The sequence below is a fragment of the Budorcas taxicolor genome, chromosome 14 (genome assembly GCF_023091745.1).
Source record: "Budorcas taxicolor isolate Tak-1 chromosome 14, Takin1.1, whole genome shotgun sequence".
NCBI lineage: Eukaryota > Metazoa > Chordata > Mammalia > Artiodactyla > Bovidae > Budorcas > Budorcas taxicolor.
The window spans coordinates 17,996,993-18,024,471 of NC_068923.1; the positions used below are offsets into that span (position 1 = coordinate 17,996,993).

The window sequence follows — 27,479 nt, forward strand, 5'->3', positions numbered from 1 at the left end:
GACAGATGGCTCGGTCAAGACTGAAGCACATAAACAGGGCTCTTTGCCTCCCATGTGCTGGGTCTCCTGATGACTTTTTACCAGAATGGGATTCAGAGTTAGAAGAGGGAGCTTTGCTTCTACTCTTCTCAAAAAACCCCAGGCTGTATGTTTCAAGCAGACTTAGTGCCAACTGTTTGTAAGGGAGCAGGGTAGGTGTGGGTGACAGGTCATCATGAGGACAGAGCAGGAAGCAGAGCCAGCTTCCGGGCCCCAGCTGCTGGAGCCCAGATCCAGTTCATGTCCACAAATGTTTATGAAACACGGCTGCCAAGTTCTTAGGAATCGGATCCCTCAGCCTTGGTCAGTCATGCGTTTTATAAATATTTGCCCAACCTGGACATCAGGAAAAGAGTTGCCTCTGTGCTGCATAAACCCTTAGCCAGACTGCAAGCCTCCAAAGTGGTCATTTAAGGCCAGTTCTACCATAGTAAATAATTTAGATTTTATTTCAAGTGCGATGGGGGTTGATGAAGTCTGGTTGAGATTTTATATTAATCAACTAAAGAGTAGTAATACTAGAAGTAGAAATAAACTTTTCCATGCTGTCCATTGAGAGCAGATTATGAAGTGACCCAGAATGGGTTCATCAGAACCACATTTTGAATGCAAACTCTCAGGATTTGTGCAAGATTGAATATGAGGCTGAGGGAGGAAGAGGAATCGATGAAAAGTAGTAAGTGTTTTACTCTTTGTGGTTAAGTTTTTGGGTAAGGGACACATGTGGGAAACACAACCAACCGAAGGCTCTGTATTGGATTACGTAAGTTTATGGTGTGGATCTGACATCAGAGGAATAATGTCAAGTGAGCAAGGGATCAGGTCTGCTCGAGAGAGTGATGGAGCTGGACTCAGACATTTGAGGGCCCTGAGTTTGTAGGTGGCATATTGGTTTGTCTTGTATTGTTTAATCACTAAGTTGTGTCTGACTCTGGAGACCCATGGACTGCAGCACACTGGTTCCTCTGTCCTCCACCATCTCCTGGAGTTGTCTCAAACTAAGTCCATTGGGTCGGTGATGCTATTTTACATCTCATCCTCTGCCATCCACTTCTTTTGCCTTCAGTCTTTCCCAGCATCATGGTCTTTTCCAATGAGTGGCATATAAAATCTTAAAAACAGTGAGACCTGGAGGGAGGTTTACAACCCAGAGACAGGAGGGGCAGGAGAAGCAGGAGACTCCTAGGGGGAGTCAGGAGATGAGAGGGAGAGCATGAACTTAGCTGCTTTCAGTCAGCAGGCAAGTGGGTGAAATCAGGAGTCTTCGTCTGTCCACCCTGTTGAGTCAGATCTTTATTGTCATCTTTCGTCTGTGAAGGAACTAAGGCTGGGAGAGCTAACATCTCACCAGAGGACTCCCAGCAAGTCTACAGGGACATCCCTGATGCTCTGTCTTTCCAGGCATCACCCACTGCCCTGGTCTAAGCCCACTTTCTTCCCAGCATCAGGAAACAGTTGAGGGGACTTCCCTAATGGTCCAGTGGTTAAGACTCCACGTCTTCAATGCAGGGGACATGGGTTTGATCCCTGGTCAGGGAGCTAAGATCTCATGAACCTCACAGCCAAAAAAAACCCCAAGAACAGCTCAGATATTATGAAATGCAATGAGACATTTGTCCCTCTGATCATAATAAAGATCCAAACGAAAAAGAAACAATTAAGGGTTTCCCTTTCACTACCCCAAGAGTTCTGCTAGAAGCTGCTGGAAATCTCTTCTGGATAATGTTTCATCGTCCTATTAGCAATACCCTCCTCCCCCATCCAGTGGTGTATTCACTGCCATCTCTCCCATGGTGGCCTAGTCGCTCAGTCATGTCTGACTCTTGTGACCCCACGGACTGTGGCCCACAAGGCTCCTCTGTCCTTAGGATTCTCCAGGCAAGCATACTGGAGGTGGTTGCCATTTCCTTCTCCAGGGGATCTTCCCAACCCAAGGATCAAACCCAGGTCTCCTGCACTGCAGAATCTTTACTAAGCGAGTTACCAGTGAAGCCCCACCTTCTCTCTGAGTACCTGTTAACAGGACTTTATGCACAGTAATCTGGGTATTCAACCCTCCCTATCCTTGAGTGACCATGCCCCTGTCACAGGGGGAGGACACCCAGTTGCAGACCAGGTACATTCCTGTTACCGGGTGTGTGAGGTGCATATGACAGAGGCCCGAGAAAACCCGCATCTTGGAACTCTTTCCATTTCTTGTCTTTACAAAAGCAAGAGGGACAGGGCCACGGACTGGGCTCTAATTAGAATACAAATGGAAACACCTGGACTACAGAGGGTTAGGATGGATCAGAAGGAAGCCCAGCAGGGAAACCACTGGGTGATTGGAATGTGTTAGAGGTGACCCGCTGGTCTTTTACTTCTGAAATTACATAGCAACACACGTTATTGGCTAATAAAGTGTTATCAAGTGCTGGCCTTTCTGGGCTCATTCTAATAGGTAGGTGAAAGTGTTTATAATTAAGTCATTAAGCCCACTCAGTGTTGATGGGAGGATGCTCATGGTTAAATTACATCAGCAGCCCTTGTTCATTTTCAGGAATTTAAGGGTATTTTTTTCCCCTGCATTCTTTGGTTTGGTTACTCCTTCTGCAGGGATGGATTTCTGCCAGGCCACGAACTCTGCTTTGCAACTTGAGTTTTCTTGCAGACTAAGGTAGGAGTCAAGTGTCCTGGGAACTGAGCTAGCCTCAATGTGGGGAATCTTCTGAAAGCCATCCCTCTTCATCCCGCCCCCCCCCATTAATAACTAATTGATTGATGGACTCAGTGCATATTTGTTTGGATATAATACTCAAGGCCTGCTGTTCCATCATGCTAGGACTTCAGTTCTTTTTCTGCAAAACAGAAGTGAGTAACATGTTGGAATTTTGTGATGAATACAAGTGCGATGAGAGAAAAAAGAAGTTGGAAAATATTGCATTAAACATTGCAGACCATTCCTTACTGCTGGTGTACCATGACCAGTGACTGGCACTGTGTCCAGCATTGCCTGTGGGGTCGTTTAGAGACTGAGTAAACAAGCTCGGAAATGAAAGAATGAAAAGAAGCACACGATTTGGAATCGCCATGACATTTGCTGCTGAGGATGTGAGGGCAGGAGGAGAAGGGGCTGACAGAGGACAAGACGGTTGGGTGGCATCATCTCCTCAGTGGACATGAGTCTGAGCAAACTCTGTGTGTGTTAGTCCCTCAGTCGTGTCTGACTCTTTGTGAACCCATGGACTGTAGCCCACCAGGCTCCTCTGTCCATGGGATTTTCTAAGTGAAATTACTGAACTGTGTGGCCATTTCCTTCTCCAGGGTATCTTCCCGACCCAGGGATCAAACCCAAGTCACCTGAAGGCAGATTCTTTACCTTCTGAGCTACGAGTGAAGCCCTAACTGGGAAATAGTGAAGGACAGGGAAGCCCGGCGAGCTGCAGAGTGGACACACTTAGTGACTGAACAGCAACAAGCACAGTATAACATGACCCTGTGACCCTGAGCCCCTCACAAAGGAAGCGAAGAACTCTCATCCTCAAGGTCAAGTGAGAATATTCCTTATTCTCTGGAGAAACAGTGACCATCTGGTTCAGGCGGCTTTTCTTTTCTGCCTGTTCTTTGAAATGGTTAGAAACAATACTGAAGCTTGGCTTCAGGGTGACTTTCTGTCCTTCCTGTTCCTAGAAATGGCCAGCAAATCATCTAATGGAAACAGTCATCATCCTTGGCATCTTCATGATACCAGGAAATCTGTTGGGTTTTGAGAATTTCGCAGTTCAACACACACCTCTTTAATCCTCGCCTCATTTGGACCTGACACTGATTGTGTCAAATAAGCAGGGCATGACTTTTGCCTCGTTTAAGCTCCTGTTTACTGTCCTGCCCGAGGCCGCACAGCGAGAAAGTAGCAGGGGTGAGTCTAGAACATCTCTGTTTGCTTTATGAAGGAGAGCCTGTTCTAAACCATACAAAATTCAAGGTCATGACCTTGAGTTGCTCATAATCGGACTTGGCTTTTACAACATCCCCAAACTCTAATGTTCTAGAAAGTTCTCCCATGTGAATGTGTCCTGGGTTACAAGAAATATTATAATAACTTCTTAGCATCTTTGTTTTCAAATAGCCTAGACCTCACCCAGACATTGTCAGGCCTGGAGGGTTGGAAGGGTTTCCCCCAGAGTTTTGACTGCTTAGCACAGACCTGATTCTCTGGGGGGGCTCCTGTGTGCAGGCAGAGTCATGGCCATCTGCTTGGAATGGGAGAGGGAGTTCAGGATACGAGGATGCCCTTGAGAGCATCCTGGCTTGGACTCTGGGACAGAGGGTCTATGCCAGATCAGCAGCACCCATGCTTTGTAATCTGTGCTCTCAGAGCCATGTGGGGCTGGAGGGAGATCTCTGTAGAGGGAAGGTGGTTGTTTGAGTTGTAGGCATTTAGAGGCACATAAATACGCAAAGTATTGATACCACTCATTTTGGGGGAAAAGAAATAGCAGAACCCAAAAGTGTGTTACTCTTGCTTTCTGGTTTGAAGTTCCAGACTGAACTATTTGAAATGTATCCTTTGGACAGCGGGAGTCAGTGGGAAGCTCCTCTCCTTCATCTACCTGCTCTTGTGTTTCTACTCGTCTCCCCTTCCTTCTGTCCCCTTCTCTGGATCCACCCACTTTCTTTCTATCAATCTTGTTTCCCCTCAAAGTTCTAACTCTCCTTTTATATCCTCATCCATGATATTGATCCTGACATGTAAGAAATAAGACACATACTTGGGAAGACTCTAACCTACATCTTCTCATTGGACCAGTGGTCTGGTCACCAGATATGCAAAAAGCAGTCTAAAGATAATCTCTAGGTCTGTCCATGTTGCTGCAAATGGCATCATTTCATCCTTTTTTATGGCTGAGTAATATTCCTTTGCAGCTTCTCTGGTGGTTCAGAGGTAGAGAATCTGCCTGCAATGCAGGAGATGAGGGTTTGATCCCTGGCTCAGGGAGATTCCCTGGAGGAGGAAATGGCAACCTAATCTAATATCGTTGGTGGGAAAATCCCATGGACAGAGGAACCTGGTAGGCCAAGCCCATGGAGTTGCAAAGAGTTGAACATGACTGAACACGCGTGAAATATTCCATTGTATATTTGTACCACATCATCTTTATCCATTCCTCTCTTGATGGCCATTTAGGTTTCTTCTGTGACTTGGCAATAGTAAAATAAGTCAGAGAAAGACTGCTGCTTCTGCTGCTACTGCTGCTAAGTCGCTTCAGTCGTGTCCGACTCTGTGCGACCCCAGAGACGGCAGCCCACCAGGCTCCCCCGTCCCTGGGATTCTCCAGGCAAGAACACTGGAGAGGGTTGCCATTTCCTTCTCCAATGCATGAAAGTGAAAAGTGAAAGTGAAGTTGCTCAGTCGTGTCCGACTCAAGTGAGCCCATGGACTGCAGCCTACCAGGCTCCTCTGTCCATGGGATGTTCCATGCAAGAGTACTGGAGTGGGGTGCCATTGCCTTCTCCACAGAGAAAGACAAATATCATATAATATCATTTATATATAGAATCTAATTTAAATGAGGCAAATGCACTTATTTATAAAACATAAACACAAATTTTGCAAACAAACTTATGGTTAACAAAGGTGAAACATGGCTGGGAGGGATAAATTAGGAGCCTGGGATTAATATTCACTACTATATATAAAATGGATAACCAGTGAGGTCTACTGTTATAGAATGAGGAACTCAATATTCTATACTAATCTATATGGGAAAAGAATCTGAAAAAGATGAATATATGTATATGTATGACAGAATCACATTACTGTACATCTGAAACTAACACAACATTGTAAATAAACTATATTCCAACTAAATTAAGAAAAAAGTGAGTCAGAATATTTGAAATAACACTTGGGATATGCCAAGACATGTTCTTTTCACTAATGTAAAAATATTAAAGCATAGAAAGAGGAAATGAGTGTCATTTCAACAACAACAAAAAACAGTTGAGAGAGAAAAGTGACTTTCTACCCAGCAACTAGGAAGGGGCAGCCTCCCAAAATCCGAGCAAGGTCTTTCAGCACAGAGAGAGCGGGCACCACCTTCACCTCTGGGTGCCCAGTACCTGGTGCATGAGAGGGTGCGGAGCACCGAGTGTGAACGAGCACCCTCTGTCTGCCAAGGAAGGTTCCGTGAACTAGCAAGAGAGCCAATCATAGAGAATTCAGGAAGTGGCCTTGCAGAAGGTCAGGAAGAGGGAGCTAGGATAATGAGCAAGGTGTCCAAGTGTGGGTTGTCATTGCTGAAGAAGGGAGAATCCTGGTGGGAACAAAGCCGGCAGGCACTGTCACAGTGATGCCCACAAGGCCAGAGGGTGCCTTGTGATCAGTGAACCTTCCTTGGCAAGGAGGCACTTGTTTATGCCCTAGTTCCTAGTGATGAGAAAATGCCACAGGTCCCACAGGGCATCAGAAATGCCTCGTCCTGGGCTTAATGGGGCATCTTGGGATGTGAGGGTCTCCTGTAAATACTGCTAAGTCCTGTTTGTCAATCTGCTGAAAAATCAGAGGAGCTCAGTCTCATGTATATAGCCATTGGAAATGCATTCAACAGAAAACTGCTACAACCTTTCTCGAAACACAGTTGAAAAATCATCCTACTGTATTTTGCATGTCAGCCACATGCCTGGTCTTCAGATCTTTATTTATTTTATTCTCTTTGGTCTACACTGATCACAGAAGGTCAGTGTGTGGAGATGCCCATTTTTCACGTGGAAAGCTGCTCTTGCAAGGGATGATGTCACTCGCCCAAGAAGGCAAGTGATTGAACTGTTTTGCTGGCTGTCCCTCCAGGTACTAGATGTCTCTGTGTTGCTCTGACCTTCAGAGTATTTACTCCATCCATCCTCGGCCATGATGTCAGTCTGACTTATAGATCAACCTGGCCTTGACAGTGATAGAGAAAGGGCTGGTGCAGCAAATAACAACAGAAGGGCACTTGCACACAAGGATCATTTCTGTTTAAAAACCACATCAATTTGAATCCAACAGGTCTAAATAGGGCTGCATTGAGCCAGTAATTTTATTTCCTTCAGGATGAAGTGCCAATCTGAGTGGCCGTGGAAACAACCTGGGATTTTACATTTCTTTTTTTTTCTCCCTCCTCTGAAGTGACAAGGCAGGTGTGGAGCATCACTGTGCATGGGGTGGTGGCAGTGACCGTTTGTCCCTGTTTCTGAGGGACAGTTTGAGCCAGCTGGGGACATTGCACAAGGCACTCAAGCTGTTTCCCTTTGCTGGTTGAGCTCATTTTTAAAAACATTTTCTTGCTTCCTTTAGCAATCGCAGTAGTTCAGTTTCTCAATAGAGCGTTACAGAAAACTTACCTTTTGCTAGGAAATGGGTGCGTTTAAAATTAGGTATTTATTCATTTTGGGTTGCACTGAGTCTTTGTTGCTGTGCGGGCTTCAGTTGCAGTGAGCGGAGGCTACTCTGCCATGCGGTGCGCAGGCTTCTCGTTGTGGTGGCTTCTCGGTGCAGAGCACAAGCTCCGGGTGTGCCGCCTCTGGTGGTCGCAGCAGGCGCAGTCATCGCGGCTCTCAGGCTCTGCAGCGTGGGCTCAGTAGCTGTGGCACGCAGGCCCCGTTGCCCCGCAGCATGTGGAATACTCCCGGACCAGGGGCCGAGCTTGTCCTTCCTGCATTGGCAGGCAGACTCCCATCCACTGTGCCACCAGGGACGTCTGAAATGGGTGCATTTCGCTCATTCACTGGAGACTTCTCTTCCCAGATGTCATACAGATAGATCTGAGGATGGGTCCACACAGTACCTCCTCTTATAGAAACCGATGGGACACCTGCCTCCTCCTCTTTGCGCCTTGGTCTCCTTATCTGTGATGAGGACTTACCCCAGCAATTTTCTGAAAGGGCTAAGGAAAGAAACACATTTGAAAAATATGTTGGAAGCTGTGAAATACCACTTGTTTGGCCATTATTATGAATGCATAATGATTGCTTTATATAAATATTAATATTATTGATTTTAGAAGATTTCTATATTTCTCAAACTGTGCAGTTTAAATGATTTGGAGGAATTCACCCATTTTTCTCTCCATAGTAATCCTGATCAGTGGACACGAGAAGATCCTGAAATTCAACTGAACTCTGAGTCCGTGTTTAGGGATTAGGGTACATTTAGAACCGATTCTAGTATTCTTGCCTGGGGAATCCCATGAACAAAGTAGCCTGTATAGGGTTATGGACAGAGGAGCTTGTATAGGATCGCCAAGAGTCAGACACGTCTGAGCACACACACACAGAATGTATCAGAGGACATGGAGTTGAACAGGTTCCTTAATAAACTGGATGTCTAGTATAATAACATATTTATCTAAAGTAAAAGACAGATTTTCCTTCATATCCTGTGTGGTATGAAAGCCACACTTTCAGGAGAGAGAGATTCTGTGGGCACTAGGGCATCTCTGGAGAAGAAAGGGCAATTTCTGTCTTTATCTCTGTGTTATTATTTCTCAGAGAGGGGGATTAAGGAAGACATTATGGAGGAAGGGGTGTGTAAGCAGGAGAAGAATTTGGCAGGTACTAATTTCTAGCCAGGGGCTTCCCTGGTGACTCAGATGGTAAAGAATTTGCCTGTAATGTGAGAGACCCAAGTTTGATCCCAGCATTGAGAAGATCCCCTGGAGAAGGGAATGTCAGCCCACTCCAGTATTCTTGCTTGGAGAATTCCATGGGCAGAGGAGACTGGTGGGCTGCTATCCATAGGGTTGCACAGAGTTGGACACAAATGAGCCACTAACACTTTCTCGCTTTCACTGTCCAGGCAAGGAGCACTGCCCATGTGATTGCAAGTGATTTCACTAAGATCTTACAACTTATAAAGGATTGAACAAAGTTCTTTCTGAGATTTGGTGACCATAAATTTTCCACGATGGAGTCGTGTTCATCTGTAGACCTTGGTCTTTGGGAATTGAAATGCAGTTTGGGGCCATTGCTAGACTTGAGCTAGACTGACAGCCCAGGAGGCTGAGGATCCAGGGCAGGACAGGAGTTCATGGGCTTCTACCGGTTCTTGTTTTGCAGACAGCAGCAGCCCACACTCAGCCTGCGTCCACGACAGCACCATGCGCAGCCGCGTCTTCCAGATCTTATACAGGAATGAGGAGGTGCCCATCAATGATGCCGTGATCTTCCGAGCTCATCTGCTCTTAGATGGTGAAAGGGTAAGTCCCGAGCCTACCGCCAGCCACAAGTGCTGAGTCCTCCTGTGCCTTTTGTACCCATTGCTAGGAGCCTGCCAAGTCGCTTCAGTTACGCTGACTCTTTGTAGCCGTATGGACTGTAGCCCGCCAGGCTCCTCTGTCCATGGGATTCTCCAGGCAAGAATACTGGAGCGGGTTGCCATGCCCTCCTCCACGGGAATCTTCCTGACCCAGGGATCAAACCTGTGTCTCTCACGTTTCCTTTACTGGCAGGTGATTTATTTACCACTGTGCCACCTGAGAAGCCCCATTGCTGGGAGAATGGGGCGCAAGGAAGATGCTCTAGGTTCGTTCTGAAATCTGACAGATCGGGACTCGGATTTTAGAGCATTCCTACACTTCATGAGTTAGTCAGTCTTCTACTCATGCCTTTGTTCATTTACTTGCTCATTTCACATACCAAGTGAAACCTGTGGACTAACTTGCTGGGCCTCTGTCAGTGGGTCAATCAGCAAGTGTTTGCTGAGTACCTACTTTGTGAAGGGATGTGGGGTGGGCCCTCAGATGATGGGCAAGGCTGAAGAAGGCACCAGGAGTACCCCCTGAAAGGATGGGTGCTTCATCAGAAAAAGGACATGCAGACAAGCACTGCTAGCTGGAGAAGACTCTTGGGAGTCCCTTAGGCTACAAGGAGATCAAACCAGTCAATCCTAAGGGGAATCAACCCTGAATACTCATGGGAAAGACTGATGCTGAAGCTGAAGCTCCAATACTTTGGCCACCTAATGTGAAGAGCTGACTTATTGGAAAAACCCCTGATGTTGGGAAAGATTGAAGGCAAAAGGAGAAGGGGGTGGCAGAGGATGAGATGGTTAGATAGCATCAGTGACTCAATGGACATAAATTTGAGCAATCTCCAGGTGACAATGAAGGACAGAGGAGCCTAGCGTGCTGCGGTCCATGGGGCTGCAGAGTCAGACACGACTTAGCGACTGAACAGCAACAACTAGTAGCTGAAATGCGCTGTGCCAGCTGCATCTGAAGATGAGCACAGGGCACTGAGGATGGAGATGAACTCTGCAGGAAGACATTAATGCCTTCACAAAGAAGCTGGCTTTGAGATGCCGGGACTAAGACTTCATCAGACTGAGAGAAAGATGAAGGGCATCCTGTACAGGGGAACAGTACGAGTGAAAGCCCAGAGGCCTTGGAGCCAGGCATCCCTGGAGGAGGATGCAGCTAGAACAGAGGCCCTGAGGTAGGAATGGGGAGGTGGTGAGGGATCCTGTGGTTACTAAATCCCAAGGTACCCAGCCATCATCACTGGTTGCTCTCCCTAAGTTCTCCCCACACCTTTGTAAATCAACTCTGTTTAATGAACTGAATCCATCGTCTACTTCTTTCCTGGACTCTGGTGGGTACAGGCCATTTAGGAAAAGATATGGAGGTGGTTTTGGGGGTTCAGGGACTCCCGATTAGGCTGCATGCCCAAGCTCAGCTTCCCCGAATTCTACGAAGAGAAGGTCACTTGACTTCTCATGGGCCATTGTCCTTTGGCACATTGATCTCAGAGAGCTTCCTGGGCAGAATGGTTATAATTGGAGGCTGGGTTTTGGACATGACTCAGGTCTCTCAGTCATTATTCCATCTGAATTCCATCAGACTCTCTTTCCTGCCCCTATGAGTTCAAATCTTTTCAAGGTTTGCACTCAGCATTCAGGTTGAGATCACATGAGGTTGCCACAAGCCATGTTCTGAGCATGAACAGGGCATGTTTGCCAGTGCTGAGTCCTGTGTTCATTTTGTACAAGATGTTGTTCCTATGGAACATTGTGTTTTCTTCTGCGTGGAAAATCACTTATCTTTACAAACTAATAATTTATTATTGTGTTGGGGTTAATCTTTATGGCAGCAAACAGTGTTATCATTAATCATTGCATCTGGATGAGTGACAATTAGAGTTAATTGGATACATTCATAAAAGCTATATCTCTGGAATGGATGTATTAGCTCTAGGGAATGTCTGTTTATGGTAGCCAAAGCATTGCGAATGGCCAGGAGGCCAGAGTTCGTGGTCACACATGCACACAGTCCTGGGTGTGAGCAGTCGGCGTATACAATGCTGACACAGTCAGCACACAATTGCGTGTGCTACGGTAAGTGCAGAATGGCCTTTCTTCACACACTTTTATGTGCATTTTCTTGCATAGTTACACAAAAGCAGTGATCTATGGAGTAAGTGTGGGCTTCCCTGCTGAGTGGGCACAGTGGTAAAGAATCTGCCTGCAGTACAGGAGCCACTGGAAACTCGGGTTCAGCTTTTGGGTTGGGAAGATCCCCTGGAGGAGGGCATGGCAACCCACTCCAGTGTTCTTGCCTGCAGAATCCCATGGACAGAGGAGCCTGGCAGGCTACAGTCCATGAGGTTGCAAAAGAATCAGACACGACTTAGCAACTTAGCATGTAGGCAAGGAGTAAGCATAATCATTTTACCCCCAATTTACAGATGAAAAACAAACTTAGGTTGGTTGGCCCAAGGTCACATAGATGCTAAAAGACAGAGCAAGATCTGCACCCATGTAGCTTGGCTTCCAAAGCTGCTTTCTTATCCCCTCGGCAGTGGTACAGCTCAGAAAAGAGGTTCATAAGGGAAGAGAAGATACAAGACTTACTATTATAAGTAGAGTTGAAATCAGTTGCCTCAGACTGTATAACCCACAACACAGGTTAGACTGAGGGGAAAGACTGAGGAAGTGAGGAACCCTTGGCTAAATCTGGGCTTTGGACCCACTAACTAGTTAAGCCTTGAAAGTGACTTTCCTGCACTGAGTCTCAATTTCTTCATTTGTAAGTGGGGAAAATATGTCTTATTTCAGTTATTTCCACCTTAAATAAGATAGTGTGTGGCAGTGGTACACGTCCTATGTAGTGTCTGCTACATAGTAACTCTTCTGTAAATCCTGGCTAGGTTATTGTTTCTACGACTGTATAAAACTGACTCCTGGTGCTAGAAAGTCACCCACCTGGGAAGTTGGGGTTAACAGATGTAAGCTACTATATATAGGATGGATAAACAACAAGGTCCTGCTGTATACACAGAGAACTGTTTCAATAAGCTATGATAAACTGTAATGAAAAAAATGTAAAAAAAAAGAATGTATACGTATACACATTCTTTTTTGTTTTTTTACTTATATTGTACTTATATATTCTTTACACATATATGTATGTACTCTTACATTCCTTTAAAATGTTTTTATGTTCTTTATATATTTATGTGTATATACACACACATATTATATATATATATATATATATATATATATACACACACACACACACGTAACTGAATCACCTCACTAAGTAGCAGAAATTAACACAACATTGTAAGTTAGCTCTTCTTCAATTAAACGAAAAAACACCCTTGAAAGGAAGCCATCTCTTTAACCAGAATAAGGCAGGGCAATGGAAGGGCAAGTTTGTGTGTGTGTGTATGTGTGCACACATGTGCATGTAAGTGTGTGTGTTTGGAGAGAGAGGCAGGTAATGAAGAAATGAGAGAAGTGAATGGTTCAAGAAACCAGTGACTGCCTTCTGGAGCATCTTGCAATTAAAGATGTATTGGGATCTCAGTGAAGTCATAGCCAGGCTCCATCTAGCGACAGCTGATCCTGCTCCTGAATTTCTCTCTTTGCTCCAAAGAGCCTTGCAGCAAGTTTAAAACTGGAGCCTACCGTGAATTTTTGTTCAGTAGGCAAATGCATGCTCGGAGGTGGTTAGGAGGGCTGGTTTTGCCAGTCTCACTCCCCAGGAGCTGGTGACAAGAGGCTGAGTTGCTTGGGTTGTGTATATAAAGCGGGGTGCATGATTATGCAAAACAAAGCTAAGAGAGGAAGTTATTCATAGCTCTCGGATTCAGCAAAATGTGAACTTTGAAATACTTAATTTTTTTTTTCACAAATTTTAAAACCCTGGGAAGCTAAAGATAAATTCCATCCATATGTCTCTGCCTGAGTTATGCTTAACCAGGAACATGCTTCCGAAGAGGCTTTTGGGTAGGAGACTTCCATCCCTGCAGAATGAGGGCATTCTTGTAAAGAAACAGAACCCAGAGGTGGGGGTGGAGAAGAGATGCATTTATTCATGAATGCTCTCTACAGGGGGGACATTGTTCCTGGAGCTGTGGATCCAGAACGGATTAAGCCTAGTCTGTCCCTTAATGATACCAGATTACTGGGGACACTAGGCAAGAAAATGGCCAGAGGGGTTTAGCCACAGGCAGATGGGGTTTCTCAGTGAGTCCCCAGAGCCAAGTGGAGCTTCTGAATGCCAGCTCAGCGTGGCCAGATCCGGGGATTGTTTTTTCAGAAGCTAGAAACCTGCGATGGAAATGTGAAAACTGCCTGTTTTCTGCTTGTTCAAACAAGCGTTTTCTGCTTGTTCAAAATGCAGTAAGAAGTGCGATGAGGACTAAACAGGTGTCCGCAGCTGATATTGGTGCTGTTGTTGAGTCGCTAAGTCATGTCCGACGCTTGGCAAACCCGTGGACTGCAGCACACCAGGCTCCTCCGTCCTCCCCTATCTCCTGGAGTTTGCTCAAATTCATGTCCATCGAGAAGTTAATATTGGGTTGGCTAAAAAGTTTGTTCAGGTTTTTATGTACCATGTTATGAACTTCTTGGCCAACCCGATATTTGTCTCATGGGCTTGTAACCCCAAAGTTATAAAGCTGAGACCATTTTATAGGAAGCATTGAATGCTAAGACAGAAAACAACAACAACGGGGTTTTGCGGTTCACAGAGGAGAATGGTCCCATCCAGCCTGAGAGCGAGGAGGAGCCGACCCCAGTCCTGGGTGTGTGGTACTTACCTGGGTTTCCTGAATGGGGGCATCAGTGAGATCTGGTTTGTAGCAAGTGATTCCTGGGGTCACCCTCTTTTAGATGTACGTGAGAAGTTGGCAAGTAGAACAAATAGGTTCCCGTGCTAGTTAATGAATACGGTTTTTTAAAAGCTGAGAATGGAAACAGTCATGGGTAGGATGTGAAATGCTGAAGTGTCTGAAAGCATAAAAGGTTAAATGTAATGGACTGCAAGACAAAAATTCAGGATCCGCTTTCTTGTGAAGCTGAGTTGCCTTGGGAAGTGACAATATTTCCTCCTCCGAACCTGAAGGATAGCACCAGCCCCTCGAAGGGGCCACAAGTAATGCCACCTCCATCATTTTTCCAACTCTAGCCAAGTGGGGTTTCCTCTGTGGAAATTCCCTGCTTTCACCTTTCCAAAGCAGGTGCCAGAGAACGCTTCGCCTCTGCTTCTGAAGATTCCAGATCAAATCTCTTTGGGAAATAAGTTTCTCAACCGTCCTGCAAGCTAGAAAACTGACTTAACATTTATTTTCCTGTAAATTGACTTTTCCTCAAATCTGACTACATAAATCCCTTCCGTTTTTCATGTAATACAGATGCCCTGTGCCACCAGAATTCCATAGAACATGGAAATTCCGCTTTACACATAAATGATATTTATTTTGCAACGAGCTTTTTTTTTTTTTTTTTTTTTAACTTTGGGAAATTGACCACCTCAGTGTTTCCTCTCGACCAGATCTGACTCCTGCAATCCTTAAACGTTGTTTCTCTTCCAGGTGGAAGAAGCGGTAAGTGAAGTCGATTTCCAGCTCAAGGTGGATTTGCACTTTACGGACAGTGAACAACAGTGAGTGTCCTGGGAATCCTTCAAGCGTGATGGTACAATTTCCTTTGCTCAGCCTTTCTCCAACTCTAGGGTATCTTGATAGCCATGAACCTCAGAACCTCGCTTAGAAACCTGTTTCCTGATCAGCTGAAGAAACGTGGACAAGGAATATGTATGTGGTAATTTCAAGCTGTGTGCCTTTTAGGCAGCTTGCTCAGTGGCTGCAGGCACAGACAACTCCTGACTTCCCAGCCTTATTCACTAGCACCTTCTTATCTCCAGCACTCACCCCCATACACTTGCAACGCAGTATTAATTAGGTCTTTAGATTAATGACCCTATAAGCCAACAAACCTCAAGGCCCCTTCTGAATCAGAAGAGATTCTGCCAGGATCCTCATCTTGACACTGACTTTTTGCTTTATGTTTCAACTCTCTGAAAATCCACTGATGTGTAACCTACTGATTCAGTAAGGAAGCAACCCTCCTTTTATTCATAACTGCTTCCTTTAAGCTTGTTCTGTGGCCTCTTCCTTCTACCCTAGAGGTGAAACAGTCATGTCACACCCGTTCTTTCATGTCATACATAGTTCTTTTTTCAGTTATGAAAAAGTCCAGTAGAATGTATTCCCCAAACTCAATCATTCAACATGTAATTTCTTTTCATCGGCACTGCCTCTTGGCTCCACTGCACCCCAGCTCCGAGATGTCTCAGGGTGGGAAACTCCCACTGTGGCAAAAGGGTTTGCGGAGCCTCTTTTACAGCTTCCTGCCTCCTTCCCCGTGGGTTGTGTGGGCCTCTCAGGGTCAGGCACAGAGAGGAGGGAGGAGATTGCAGATGGCGCCGGGGGTCTTGCTTCATGGGTTCAGTTGCAGGCAGGACACTTCACAGGGTAGGTGCTGGATCACTGCTTTATCTACTCTTGGGGTGCACTTGTGACTCCTTGGAGCTATGCCCTTTAGCTGGTTCCCCTCTCCTCCAACCCCTTCAGTTCTTTGAAATAATGATGCCTCTTATGGTTGGGTCGTTCACTCCTTGCCAGAAGCTCTTTTGGCAGATTCTTCTCTGGGGACTGCACATCTGGCTCTTTCTTGGATAATGATCACAGCACTTTCATCCTCATCTCACACTGGTGGGGACTCCCACCCCATTGTGGTTCACTCTTCCTTGGCCATCCCAGCTACCCTCAGCTTCTCTCTTGAGAACCTTTGCAGGATACATCAGGCACCAGGACCTATGTTCCTTCGAATCTAGGGAACACAGGGCATGCCCCCTTGAAGATGCCCCTGATTAGGCTTAAGGTGAAGATGGAGGTGCTTCTTTTCCATTCGTTTTATTAGCACAATCTCAGCACAGTCTGACCACTTTCTGCAAATTAATCCTCACTTCAGAACTCCACAACCTCTTCAGCAAATGCTTCACCTTCTCCAGTGGGAAATAGGAGATCAGGTGGCCAAGGGGCTGATGCTGGTGGAACGATTCCCAAACCCTTCAAATTTCAGAGTCTCTGTTAGAGCTTTGCTTCCCTTCTTAAGGACCGTCCCATCCCTGAGATGTGTCTGATTGTTAAGGGAGTTTTCATAACATGGGGCGTTGAATTAGAGGGGCTGTGACTAAAATGTTAGAAACCTGACTGTGTCTCTGCTTTGAGAATAGACACCTGCTGATGCATATGTAGGTGGTAATGCCGTGGCTTGGCTGGCAGGAGGACCTGTCCATGGGCTTGCCACTGGATCTGTGCTCAGCATCACAGATTCCTCACGCTTGTCTTTATCTGCACCCCAAGCCCTCTGGCCACCTGCTTCTCTCATCACTTCTACTTACCTTTTGGAGGGATCGTGGATGCTTGAGAAATCTTCTCTTCCTCACCCCATCCCCAGGACTTATTGTTCTAGTACCATGTGGAACTCAGAAGCCCCATATGAAGCTGGCCTTCTTTCTAAGCTATAAACTCAGAAGGGAAGTCCTTGTCTCTATTGTTCTCATGTTCCCTCTCAACTATCTAGGATTTCTGTCATTCTCTCATTTTATTAATTTCATTAAGACCCCCTGATCTATATTCTTACACCTCTTCCTTCAGAGGTGTTCATCCATAGCTCCCTGGTACACCTTTCCATTGGATCACAGAACCTTGTCACTGATCCTAAACTCAGCCTAGAAGTCATCCCCTACCCAGCCCTCCAGGGTGGGAAATGATCAGGTATTACCTTGTTGCCATCAGAATAGTAGTTAACCAAGAGGCTGCGTGCCAGGGACTGGCCCAAAGCAAATGTAACTCAGCAATGGGCTCTGAGCTCCTGGACTATGAGACACTGGGTACATTTCGGCACTTTTCTAAATCTCAGACAGGCTTCATTACAGGTTCTGTACTTCATGGGTCTGTTATGAGGATTAAGAGAGGGAATATCTAAGCCAGGCCAAGCGCGGGGCCCAGGGATCAGTGTCGTCTTCCTCTCTGTGGCTTCCTAGATGCGTGTGGGGCAAATTTCCGTGTGTCACTTCCTCCCTATAGCACAAAGCCCTTAATAACCATCAGAGCAGAGTGTTTTCTTGGAGTATAAGATTAGCTAAGAGGAACAGGAAGCCAGAGGCCGGGCAAGACTTGAAAATGCCATATTTTTTAATTTTCATAAATTGGGTTTAGGGATGACAAAGCATCTCTATTACATCCTGGGGGTAGACTTCAGGCTTTGAAACATGACCCAGCCAGTCAGCTTCTTTTGGAGCCATTTAGGCCTGAGGAGGATCAAAACAGAGGAGCATGCCAGGTGATGTCAGGGGCGCAAGGGCTCTGAATGTCCACCCCATCAGTGGTTCTCAGGGGACGATTGCGTCCCCCAAGGGAATTTGGCCAAATCTGGAGACATTTTCTCATTATTAAAAAAATTTTTTTTCACATTTTAATTTTTTTGGCTGTGCCATACAGCGTGCATGCAGGACCTTAGTTCCCTGAGCAGGGATCGAACCCGAACCCATGTCCCCTGCATTGGGAGCTCAGAGTCTTAACCACCGGATGGCCAGGAGGTCCCTCTGGGGACATTTCTGATTGTCACTCTGGGCAGGGGGTGGGTGCTCCTGGCTTCTAGTGGGTAGGGTCCAGGGATAGTCCTAAACATCCCATGATGCATAGGATTGCACCCCACTCCCCAGCAGAGCATTGTTCAGCTCCCAAGGGTCTGTATCACTGGGGCTGGGAAACCTGCTCTAGCCTGACCTCGCATTTGAAACTGCTGCTCTGCAAAGGCCCATGAGCACGTACTTGCACAGGGGTGGGGAGCTCACTTCTCCCCGACAGATCCCACCCTGTCCTGGACAGTCCTGCCTGTCAAGACATCCCTCTTTACTTCAAGGTACAGGTCACCCCTGTGTGCCTTCCCTCAGTTGCTCTCAGGTTCAGTCCTTGGAGCTGCACAGACACACAAGACTCTTTACGCCATCTCTTCCCCTCCAGTTAAACACCAGGGCTCTTTCTCTGAGTTTCTTGTTTGTTTGATTTTTTGGGTTGGTTTTTAGTTCCTTCATAAGAACCTAAGCATCTGCTTCTCAGTGCCATCCAGTTCATCTCTGTTTTCTCCCACCTTGTTGTTTTGTTATTGTTCTTTCGCTCAGTCGTGTCTGACTCTTTGCAGCCCCATGGGCTGCAGCACACCAAGCTTCCCTGTCCTTCACTCTCTCCTGAAGTTTGCTCAGACTCCTGTCCATTGAGTCAGTGATGCCATCCAACCATCTCACCCTCTGTCGCCCCCTCCTCCTCTTGCCCTCAATCTTTCCCACCCTAAGGCTGGGTGGGAAAGATTGAAGACAGTTCAGTCCTTTCCTATATTGCTGCTACTGCTGCTAAGTCACTTTAGTCGTGTCCAACTCTGTGCGACCCCATAGACAGCAGCCCACCAGGCTCCCCCGTCGCTGGGATTTTCCAGGCAAGAACGCTGGAGTGGGTTGCCATTTCCTTCTCCAATGCATGAAAGTGAAGTCGCTCAGTCATGTCCAACTCTTCACGACCCCATGGACTGCAGCCTACCAGGCTCCTCCATCCATGGGATTTTCCAGGCAAGAGTACTGGAGTGGGGTGCCATTCCTATATTGAGACCCCCCAAATAACTGAATTCTGTCTCCATCAGTTACAAAACACTAGAGAGAAGGTAGGGGGAATCCTGGATGAAACTGATCAGACTCGATTGCTCTTTGGAGGTCATTTATTCATTCAGTCACATATCCCTTTTGATAAATAAATATCTGACAGATTTCTGCTGTGTGCCCAATTCTGTGTTTGGTGTTAGGGATTCAACAGTGACTTAGTCACAGTTCTTACCTTGAAGATGTAGGACTCTTGTAGAAAACACAGTGGTACCAAGGAAGCGCTGTGCTGGGGGCCCACGGGGGAAGTACAAGAGCACGCTGGGGCATGGGAGTCCAGGAAGGCTTCACTGTTGGGCCTGGAAAAGCATCTGGTCATCTTTCCATCACTGCGAGGTGAGCTCAGCATCCGTGATAGCAGAATGTGAGCCCAGCTCTGCCGCATAGCAGCTGTGTGAGGTCCTGGGGGTTGCTTTCCATATCTGAGCCTCAGTTGCTTCATTTTCCCATCATGGCAAAAAAGTTTTTACCTAGTAGAGTTATTTTCAGGGAGGGATTGGATAAGCCAATGGGCGCACAGTGTTTGTGTGTGGGCAAGGTTGCCATGTGGACTCTCCTGGAGGCAAGGACATGCCACCACCACTCACGTAAATCACTTGCCTGCCTTCCAGGCTGAGGGACATGGCCGGGGTCCCCGTGATCAGCAGCCGTGTGCTGGGCCTGCACTTCCACCCCCGGAGAGGCCTGCATCACCAGGTGCCCGTCATGTTCGACTATTTCCACCTGTCGGTGATCTCGGTGACCATCCACGCCGCCCTGGTGGCCCTGCAGCAGCCGCTGATCAGGTACGAGGTTACACGTCCTGGGGTTCTGGGGGCAGGGTGGCCGCTTCGGATTCCTTGTTACCTTGTTGCTTGAGTCTCCCGTGTGGCTGAGATGCTGAGAGCTGCCCAGAGGACATCAGCCCAGACCAGAGAAGCTCCCTTAGGCTGCAAATTTCAGCTCTGAGCCTCCCTGAGGGGCAGAGGGGAGGTGGACAGGGGCCTGGGGAGGACATGGATGGGGAACCTCAGAGCTGATTGGTTTCAACCTGCTGCCTTCAGCTGACCTGGCTTCTTTCTAACTGTGCCTTATTTGAAAAGTCACCTAACATCTCCGAGATACACGGTCTCCGTCTCTAAGCCAGGACACTCATGGGGATTGTCCACATAGGTTTCAGAGAGTCTCACATGAGGACAGTGCCCGGCATGCAGTTTTCTGCCTCCTCCTCCGGTGGCTGTTTGTCTAAGGGTAGGACCACCTGCGGAGAAGGCCATGGCACCCCACTCCAGTACTCTTGCCTGGAAAATCCCATGGGCGGAGGAGCCTGGTGGGCTGCAGTCCATGGGGTCGCTAAGAGTCAGACAGGACTGAGTGACATCACTTTCACCTTTCACTTTCATGCATTGGAGATGGAAATGGCAACCCACTCCAGTGTTCTTGCCTGGAGAATCCCAGCGACGGGGGAGCCTGGTGGGCTGCCGTCTGTGGGGTCGCACAGAGCCGGACATGACTGAAGCAACTTAGCAGCAGCAGCAGCAGCAGGACCACCTGAGTGGTCCCATGCTTTCTTTTCAGGGAATTGTCCCAGCATCTCCGTGGCCTCAAGGTGCACTGAGGTTCTATGAATGCCATAACAGAGGGACCGAACTGACAATAACGAGCATGTCCTATGATACCCGGGCATCTTCATCCAAAATGCCTGGCAGGACCAGAGGTGGCATCAGCTTGCTTCAAACCTCCCCCATGCGTGAGGGTTACACATGTGAGCAGAGAGATATTTAGGGATGGAATCTTGTATTCTGCACTTTCTGGAAGGGAACTTTCCTGATGTCCCTTTTCGGGACACTTCTCAGTGCTGGGGGTTGAAATGCAGGTGGGGGAGACTCCAGTCTCCATTCATGGCTGGGTAGGGGTCAGTGCCCTGATCCCCTGCTGGGGTCAGCGTGTAGGAAATAAGATTTTGGTGGGGTGATGTGACCACGCTGTGCTTCCCCGGTCACCATGCCCATCTGCTTGCCGAGCTCCGTCCTGGACTCTGCCTGCTGATGGGGCTATTTCAGCGCCTCTGCGTAGCAAGTTTAACCTTCTAACAGAAATAATTCTTTGCAAGTTTGTCTGCAGCCGCCTTGCCAGAGAGCGGCGCAGATAGAAATTCACCAGCAGAGTTGAGGCTTCTCCAGGGATGGGGATAAAAATAGAGCTGCCTTCTGTTCTCTGCTTTCTGCAGGAAGGATTCCTATGAGTTCACTCACAGTGGTTGGGAACCCTTTAAGATTATGGGAAATACCTGTCAAGTAGGGCAAGCTCCAGTTTTTCCAAAAAAGCAGTTTTAGCATCAGTTGTTAAATCCAGCCAGGAAGAAGCAGGTGTGGAATGAAAATTTAACCTTAAAAGATCCTTCCCTGAAACAGACTCAGGTCTGTTTAACCCTCAGTGTTTAACCCTCAACTGGGTACCACTGGAGTTCCTCTGAGAAGACTCAGCAGCTCAAGGTCACACTGAAGTCAATGATGAGTTATTCTAGTGACTAATTTGCAGTCGGTCCTCTGAATGTGCCATGAGCATCACAGCTCATAACAAATTCCCCATTTCTACTGCAGTGTTCCATTTATCCACATTCTAGCTAAACTGTAGAGTTGCTTCAAATCTCAGTTCTAAACAATTCCAAGACATGATTCTATTAGAGTGGATTGTATTTGTGGTATTATCAACAATAGCTATATAAATAGAATAATGGTTATGTTAGATTTTACGATTTTGTGGTATTATTGACAAGAATTTCTAGCATTTATTGAATCATTGCTCTTTGCCAGACATTGTGCTTGCACTTGGCTAAACTCATGGGATCCTCAGACAACCCCACTGTTAAGGTGCTGGTGTCAACCTTTTTGACTTATGAGGATACAGAGAGGTTTAAAACTTTCCCCATGGAGCTGGCAAATGCTGCTGCTGGAATTTAAACCCTGGGAGGCCTCAGTGGGTAAAGAATCCACCTGCAGCTGCAGGAGATGCAGGAGACAGGGGTTCAGTCCTTGGGTCGGGAAGACCCCCTGGAGGAGGGCATAGCAACCCACTCCAGTGTTCTTGCCTGGAGAATCCCGTAACAGAAGAGCCTGACGGGCTGCAGTCCATGGGATCACAAGAGTCGGACATGACTTAGCAACTAAACCACCACCAACTCACATGGGCTTTTCCCATCTCCCTTGATCCTAAAATGGATGGTTGCCATCGCTCTGTGCTCGTTGATCTTGTGATGACTTGCAGAGCTGAGCAGGGTCTGTATTTTTGTCTGCGGAACAGATACAGAGTTTTTAACTAGTGTCGACACAGTGAAAATCTTTGACATCCATGATCCTATGAAACTTCTGTGTGGTCATGTGTGGAGGTGGATATTGTTTTCCCTTCTCCCACAGAAGAACAGAGGTTCGGGAGGGGCCTAGGGGTTGAAGGACTTCACTCTGGGTTTACCAATGACAGGAGTAGTTTAGGACTCATACCGCATTAGATGGAGCCTCCCCTCGTCTTTCTGATCAAGATCCCATGCTGCCTTCCCCTGTGGTTAAGTCACCGCTGCCTCCGTGCGTCTCATCAGGCAGGTTGTGGGCATTTATAGACATAGTGGGATCTGTGACATCCTTGGCCCCAAAGCTCATGTGCCAGTTACACCCACTCGTCCTGGCGGCATCCATAAATGTCCCACCCAAGCATCCCTCAGGGGTGAGCTGTGGGGGCGTGCTCAGTCGCTTCAATTGTGTCCGACTTTGTGCCATTCCATCAACTGTAGCCCGCCAGGCTCCTCTGTCCATGGGGTTCTCCAGGCAAGAATATTGGAGTTGGATTGCCATGCCCTCCTCCAGGGGATTTTCCTGACCCAGGGAATGAACCCACGTCTCTTGTGTCTCCTGCATTGATAGGCCGGTTCTTTACCTCTAGGACCACCTGCTCTCTCTTCTAAATGGCTTATCTCATAGGCTCCCCAGGAATAGCGTCAAGGAGGCTGAATTAATGGCACCATCTTTTCCTTTACACCCTTTGACAAAAATTAGGCACATTTTCAATTCTTTCAATTCCCTTCTTTACAGTTTTACTCGCCCGGGAAGAGGTTCCTGGCTTGGGAAAGGCGGCCCAGACACAGGACCAGAGCAGTCTAGCCTTTCCCTGGAAAACCTGGTCTTCGGAGCTGGATACTGCAAGCCGACCTCCTCAGAGGTAACATGTGCACAGGGACAGCAGCCCCAAGACTGCAGACCTCACTTGGCAGGCTGCGTCTGTTCTATGAGACTTCTGTTCATTTCAGATGCCGCATATAGTGTTTCTTTGCTCCCTCCATCCTTATCTCTTGTTGACCCATCCGTTCCTTCTTTGGTTGGCTGCTACATTTATCAGACAAATTCCTAATGCCAGGCCCCAGAGTAGTTGCAGAGAGGAGGGTCTTCACATGGTACCCCTGTCATATGGCCCCTTGAAAAATATGGTTCCATGGAGGTCATGGGACACGTTGTAAGGGGCTTCCCCTGGACCATGTGGAACCTCAAAAGCCCTTTGACCATAAGCTCATTTCAAAACCTGGGTCCATCCTTCATTTGCTCCCTTCCCTGAGCCTCAGTTTTCCCACCTGTAGAGTGGGGTTGCTGATACTTAATAACCTCACAGGTGAGTATGTGTGTTCATTGCTATAATAGGTAGAAAGTTCCATCTCTGCTCCAGACCCCCCAGGGCTTGACCAAAGGCTTTATCGTGACCGCATCACAGCCCAGCCTCGCCCTCTGTCCCATGCTGCTTCTCACTCCTGCATATGCTCTGCCTCTGAGACCTCCCCAGTAGACCCACCTGAAAATCCCCAGCTTAGACTCTGTTTTCCAGGGAACATGGTTTGGAACATCAGAGCATATCAGGGGTTGTAGATCAATTCGATGCATCTTTGACAACACTTCCATCCCCAGACAGGGGCCTTTGCTGGGACCATAGGAGCACAGGGTATGATGGTGATCGGGTGTCTGCCCTGAAGGAACTCCTGGGTACCTGTCTGCACATCCTCGAAGGCCCCATTCAGATGCCACCCCTCTCTGAGAAGCGCTCTCTGATTTCCTAGCAAGAAATTCTCCCTCCCAAATGCTTTCTCTGCAGTCAACTCTAGGCATCTCTGTCTTTCCTCCACTGGGCTCCAGACAGCTGGGGACAGAGCCCAGTGCCTTCAACTCCACATCCTTAGGGCCCGGCACCATGCCCGGCACATGCGGTTAACCCTCAGGAAATGTGTGTTGGATGGATGACTGATCCAAGTACCTGGTCATGTTCATATAGAACTCTGAGCAGTGAGAGAGCTGAGTCACAGAGGGGTTCCTTGCCTTATACGATGGCAGACAGCGAGCAGGGAGAGAGCGAGGCATCGCCATGGACACCTGGATGCCAAGTGGGGGCCTTTCAGAAGCCCTGGACCTGGTGTGGGGTGGGGTGAGGAACAGCGTAGATCATCTCAGCCTGTCTGATTCTGTTACACCTGGAGAGGCTGAGCATCACCGCAGTGATGAGGCAGAGAGAAGGCTATGCTTTCAAATATCTGCTCTGCTCAGTACTTTGTGATATGGTGGACTATAATCACCCTGTAAAAATTCAGGCTCCTCCAGTCTAAAATGGGACAATACCTGTATCTTAGAAAGGATTTTAGTACAGAAATAGGCTCACAGCGGGTGCAAGATCTTTTTTTTCCCCTCCATTCTTTTCTTGGCTATTTTTGGGGATGTGTGTCAAAGAAGACATCTCTGTCTTTCACAAGAGTCAGATAAAATAGCTTATTGGTGGGTGCTCAGTGGTGAACTTGCTCACAGCTCAATGGGCTATTTTCAGAACCAGTTCCATTTGGGTCCCATCCGATTATGTGGGCTCAGAGGCCCGTGCCCATCCTTTGCCTTCCCTCCCACCCCCTGCAAGGCAAGGGCTGCCAAGCAAGGAATAAAATCCACTCCCCCGCCTCCCTCGCTGGCTGTGCCTTCAAGTCCCCGAGAAGCCCAGTGCATTAGCAAATAACATCACAATCCGTGGAGATTGCAGCATCAGCTGGAGCGATTAGGGAACAGGTGTTCCCATCTAAATAAGCCTTTGTGTGCAGAGCCATGTGCAGGAACTAGAGATTCACAGCAAAGTAAGGTAGGTCATTGGCATGAAAAATCCTCGGGGGGTGAGGGTTGCCATGACGTGACACACCCCCTTCCCCAGGAGCCCAGGTGTCTCTGGTCCTGCAACCTTGCTCTTTCCTGCAGCATCTTAAGCAAAGAGGGCTTCAAATTTAGGGTTGAAGCTGGAGCTTGCATCCCCTTCCCCTCCCACCTCCAGAAACGCCAGCAGCTTTGCCCCAGGGGAACTGTTTTCCCTCTCCCACTCATGGCTTATCTGTCAAAGAAGATACTAATGCCTGCCTCGAAGGGTTGCTGAGAAGATTAAATGAAATAAGCATATAAAATCCTGCAGCGGAGAGCTTGGCACAAAAGTGCTCAATAAAATCCTCTGCTGGTCTTATTTTTCTTTGAGTTTATCCACATAATTAAATTGAATGTTACTCCAAGAGCCTCGTGTTGTCGTGTGGGAGGGACGTGGAGGGTCTTAGATGTTCCCTGTGCTTGGCTTCCGCTCCAGCCCGCTGTGTGACCCTGAGCCAGATAATGGCCCTCTCTGGGCCTTGGTTTCTCAACGTCTAGAAAGAGAACTGGATGAGATCACTCTGGAGGCCTCCGTTAGTCCTCGCTATGCTCTCTTATATTGTGATATCCTGATACTTCCTTGTACAACTGGGGACACTTGCCGTGTGCCTGGTATATTCAGATTCTCCACAGAAACAGAATCAATAGGATAATAAGATTACATGTGCACACACGCACACACACGCACGCACGTATAAAGAGACAGAGAGATAGACTTATTTTAAGGAATTGTCTCATGTGAATATGGAGGCCAGCAAGTCCAAATTCTGCAGATCAGGCTAGTAAGCTGGAGACCCAGGGCAGAGTTACAGTTTGAGTCCAAAGGCCATCTGCTGACCGAATGACCAACTTCTTTCTTCTTTAGGGTGGGGAGGACAGGTAATATGTGTGTCAGTCTTTTTTTTTTTAACATCTTCAACTGACTAGATGAGGCCCACCCCTGGTGTGGTGAATAACCTTTACCCATGATTCAAATCATGATTTAAATGTGAATCTCCTCTGAAACATACTTTCACAGAAATGTTTAGAATAATGCTTGACTGTCTATCTGGGTACCATGGATGGGCCCTATGGACACATAACATTGACCATCAGTGCTCAGGGTCTGACAGACTCTACTTGAAGGTCAGGAATCCAGTGACTCACAGTCGGGAGGAAGCCTTTTTTCCTCAGAAGCTGGGGCACACTCCCTTTCTTTTCAGTGAAAGAAGTGGGGTCGCTCCACTGCCCGGGGGAGGAAGAGCCACATGGTGGAGAGACACAGACGTTAGGGCTCCCCTCGTTCTCAGAGCTCTGCCTCCTTGGGCAGTGGGATCTGGGTGTCTGTTATTTTATCTGTTAGTCCCTTATTCAGCCCTCCGCTCTGCTGGCCTGTGTGTGCCGCAGGGACAAAAACGAAGAAAACTCAGTCCTTACCCTCAGTGGGTCATGGGATCTAGTGTGTGAGGCATAGGAGTAATTAAAATGTTTAAAATCCATGATTATGTGAAACGTGTCAGTCAGTCAGTTCAGTTGCTCAGTTGTATCCGACTCTGAGACCCCATGAACTGCAGCATGCCAGGCCTCCCTGTCCGTCGCCAAAGAGTTTACTCAAGCTCATGTCCATTGTGTCGGGGATGCCATCCAACCATCTCATCCTTTGTCATCTCCTTCTCCTCCTGCCTTCAATCTTTCCCAGCACCAGGGTCTTTTTGAATGAGTCAGTTCTTTGCATCAGGTCGCCAAAGGATTGGAATTTCAGCTTCAGCATCAGTCCTTCCAATGAATATTCAGCACTGATTTCCTTTAGGATTGACTGGTTGGATCTCCTTGCAGTCCGGGGGACTCTCAAGAGTCTTCTCCAACATCACAATTCAACAGCATAAATTCTTCGGCACTCAGCTTTCTTTATGGTCCAACTCTTACATCCATACATGACTACTGGAAAAACCATAGCTTTGACTAGACAGACCTTTGTTGGCAAAGTAATATCTCTGCTTTTTAGTATGTTGTCTATGTTGGTCATAATCTTTCTTCCAAGGAGCACTTTTTTCACTTTTCCAAGTGAAAAGTGTGATACTCATCATTTGAAATCATGTTTTTTTACATTTTATTTTTATTTTTTGTCCTCACTGTGCAGCATGTGGGATCTTACTTCCCAGACCAGGGATTGAACCCACATGCCCTGCAGTGGAAGCATAGTCTTAACCACTGGACCACCAGCAAAGTCCCTGAAATCACATTTCTGAATGCCTGC

General features: G+C 47.3%; 1 protein-coding gene across 1 annotated transcript in view; it reads left to right on the forward strand.

Annotated features, from left to right (window-relative positions):
* Positions 1-27,479, forward strand: part of FAM135B (family with sequence similarity 135 member B) — a 155,798-nt gene that overhangs the window by 57,544 nt on the left and 70,775 nt on the right. Inside the window, exons 3-6 of the mRNA XM_052651827.1 lie at positions 9,115-9,254; positions 14,878-14,948; positions 19,676-19,849; positions 23,129-23,255. Of these exons, the coding sequence (XP_052507787.1) occupies positions 9,115-9,254; positions 14,878-14,948; positions 19,676-19,849; positions 23,129-23,255 (512 nt within the window). The remainder of the gene's footprint in view (positions 1-9,114; positions 9,255-14,877; positions 14,949-19,675; positions 19,850-23,128; positions 23,256-27,479) is intronic.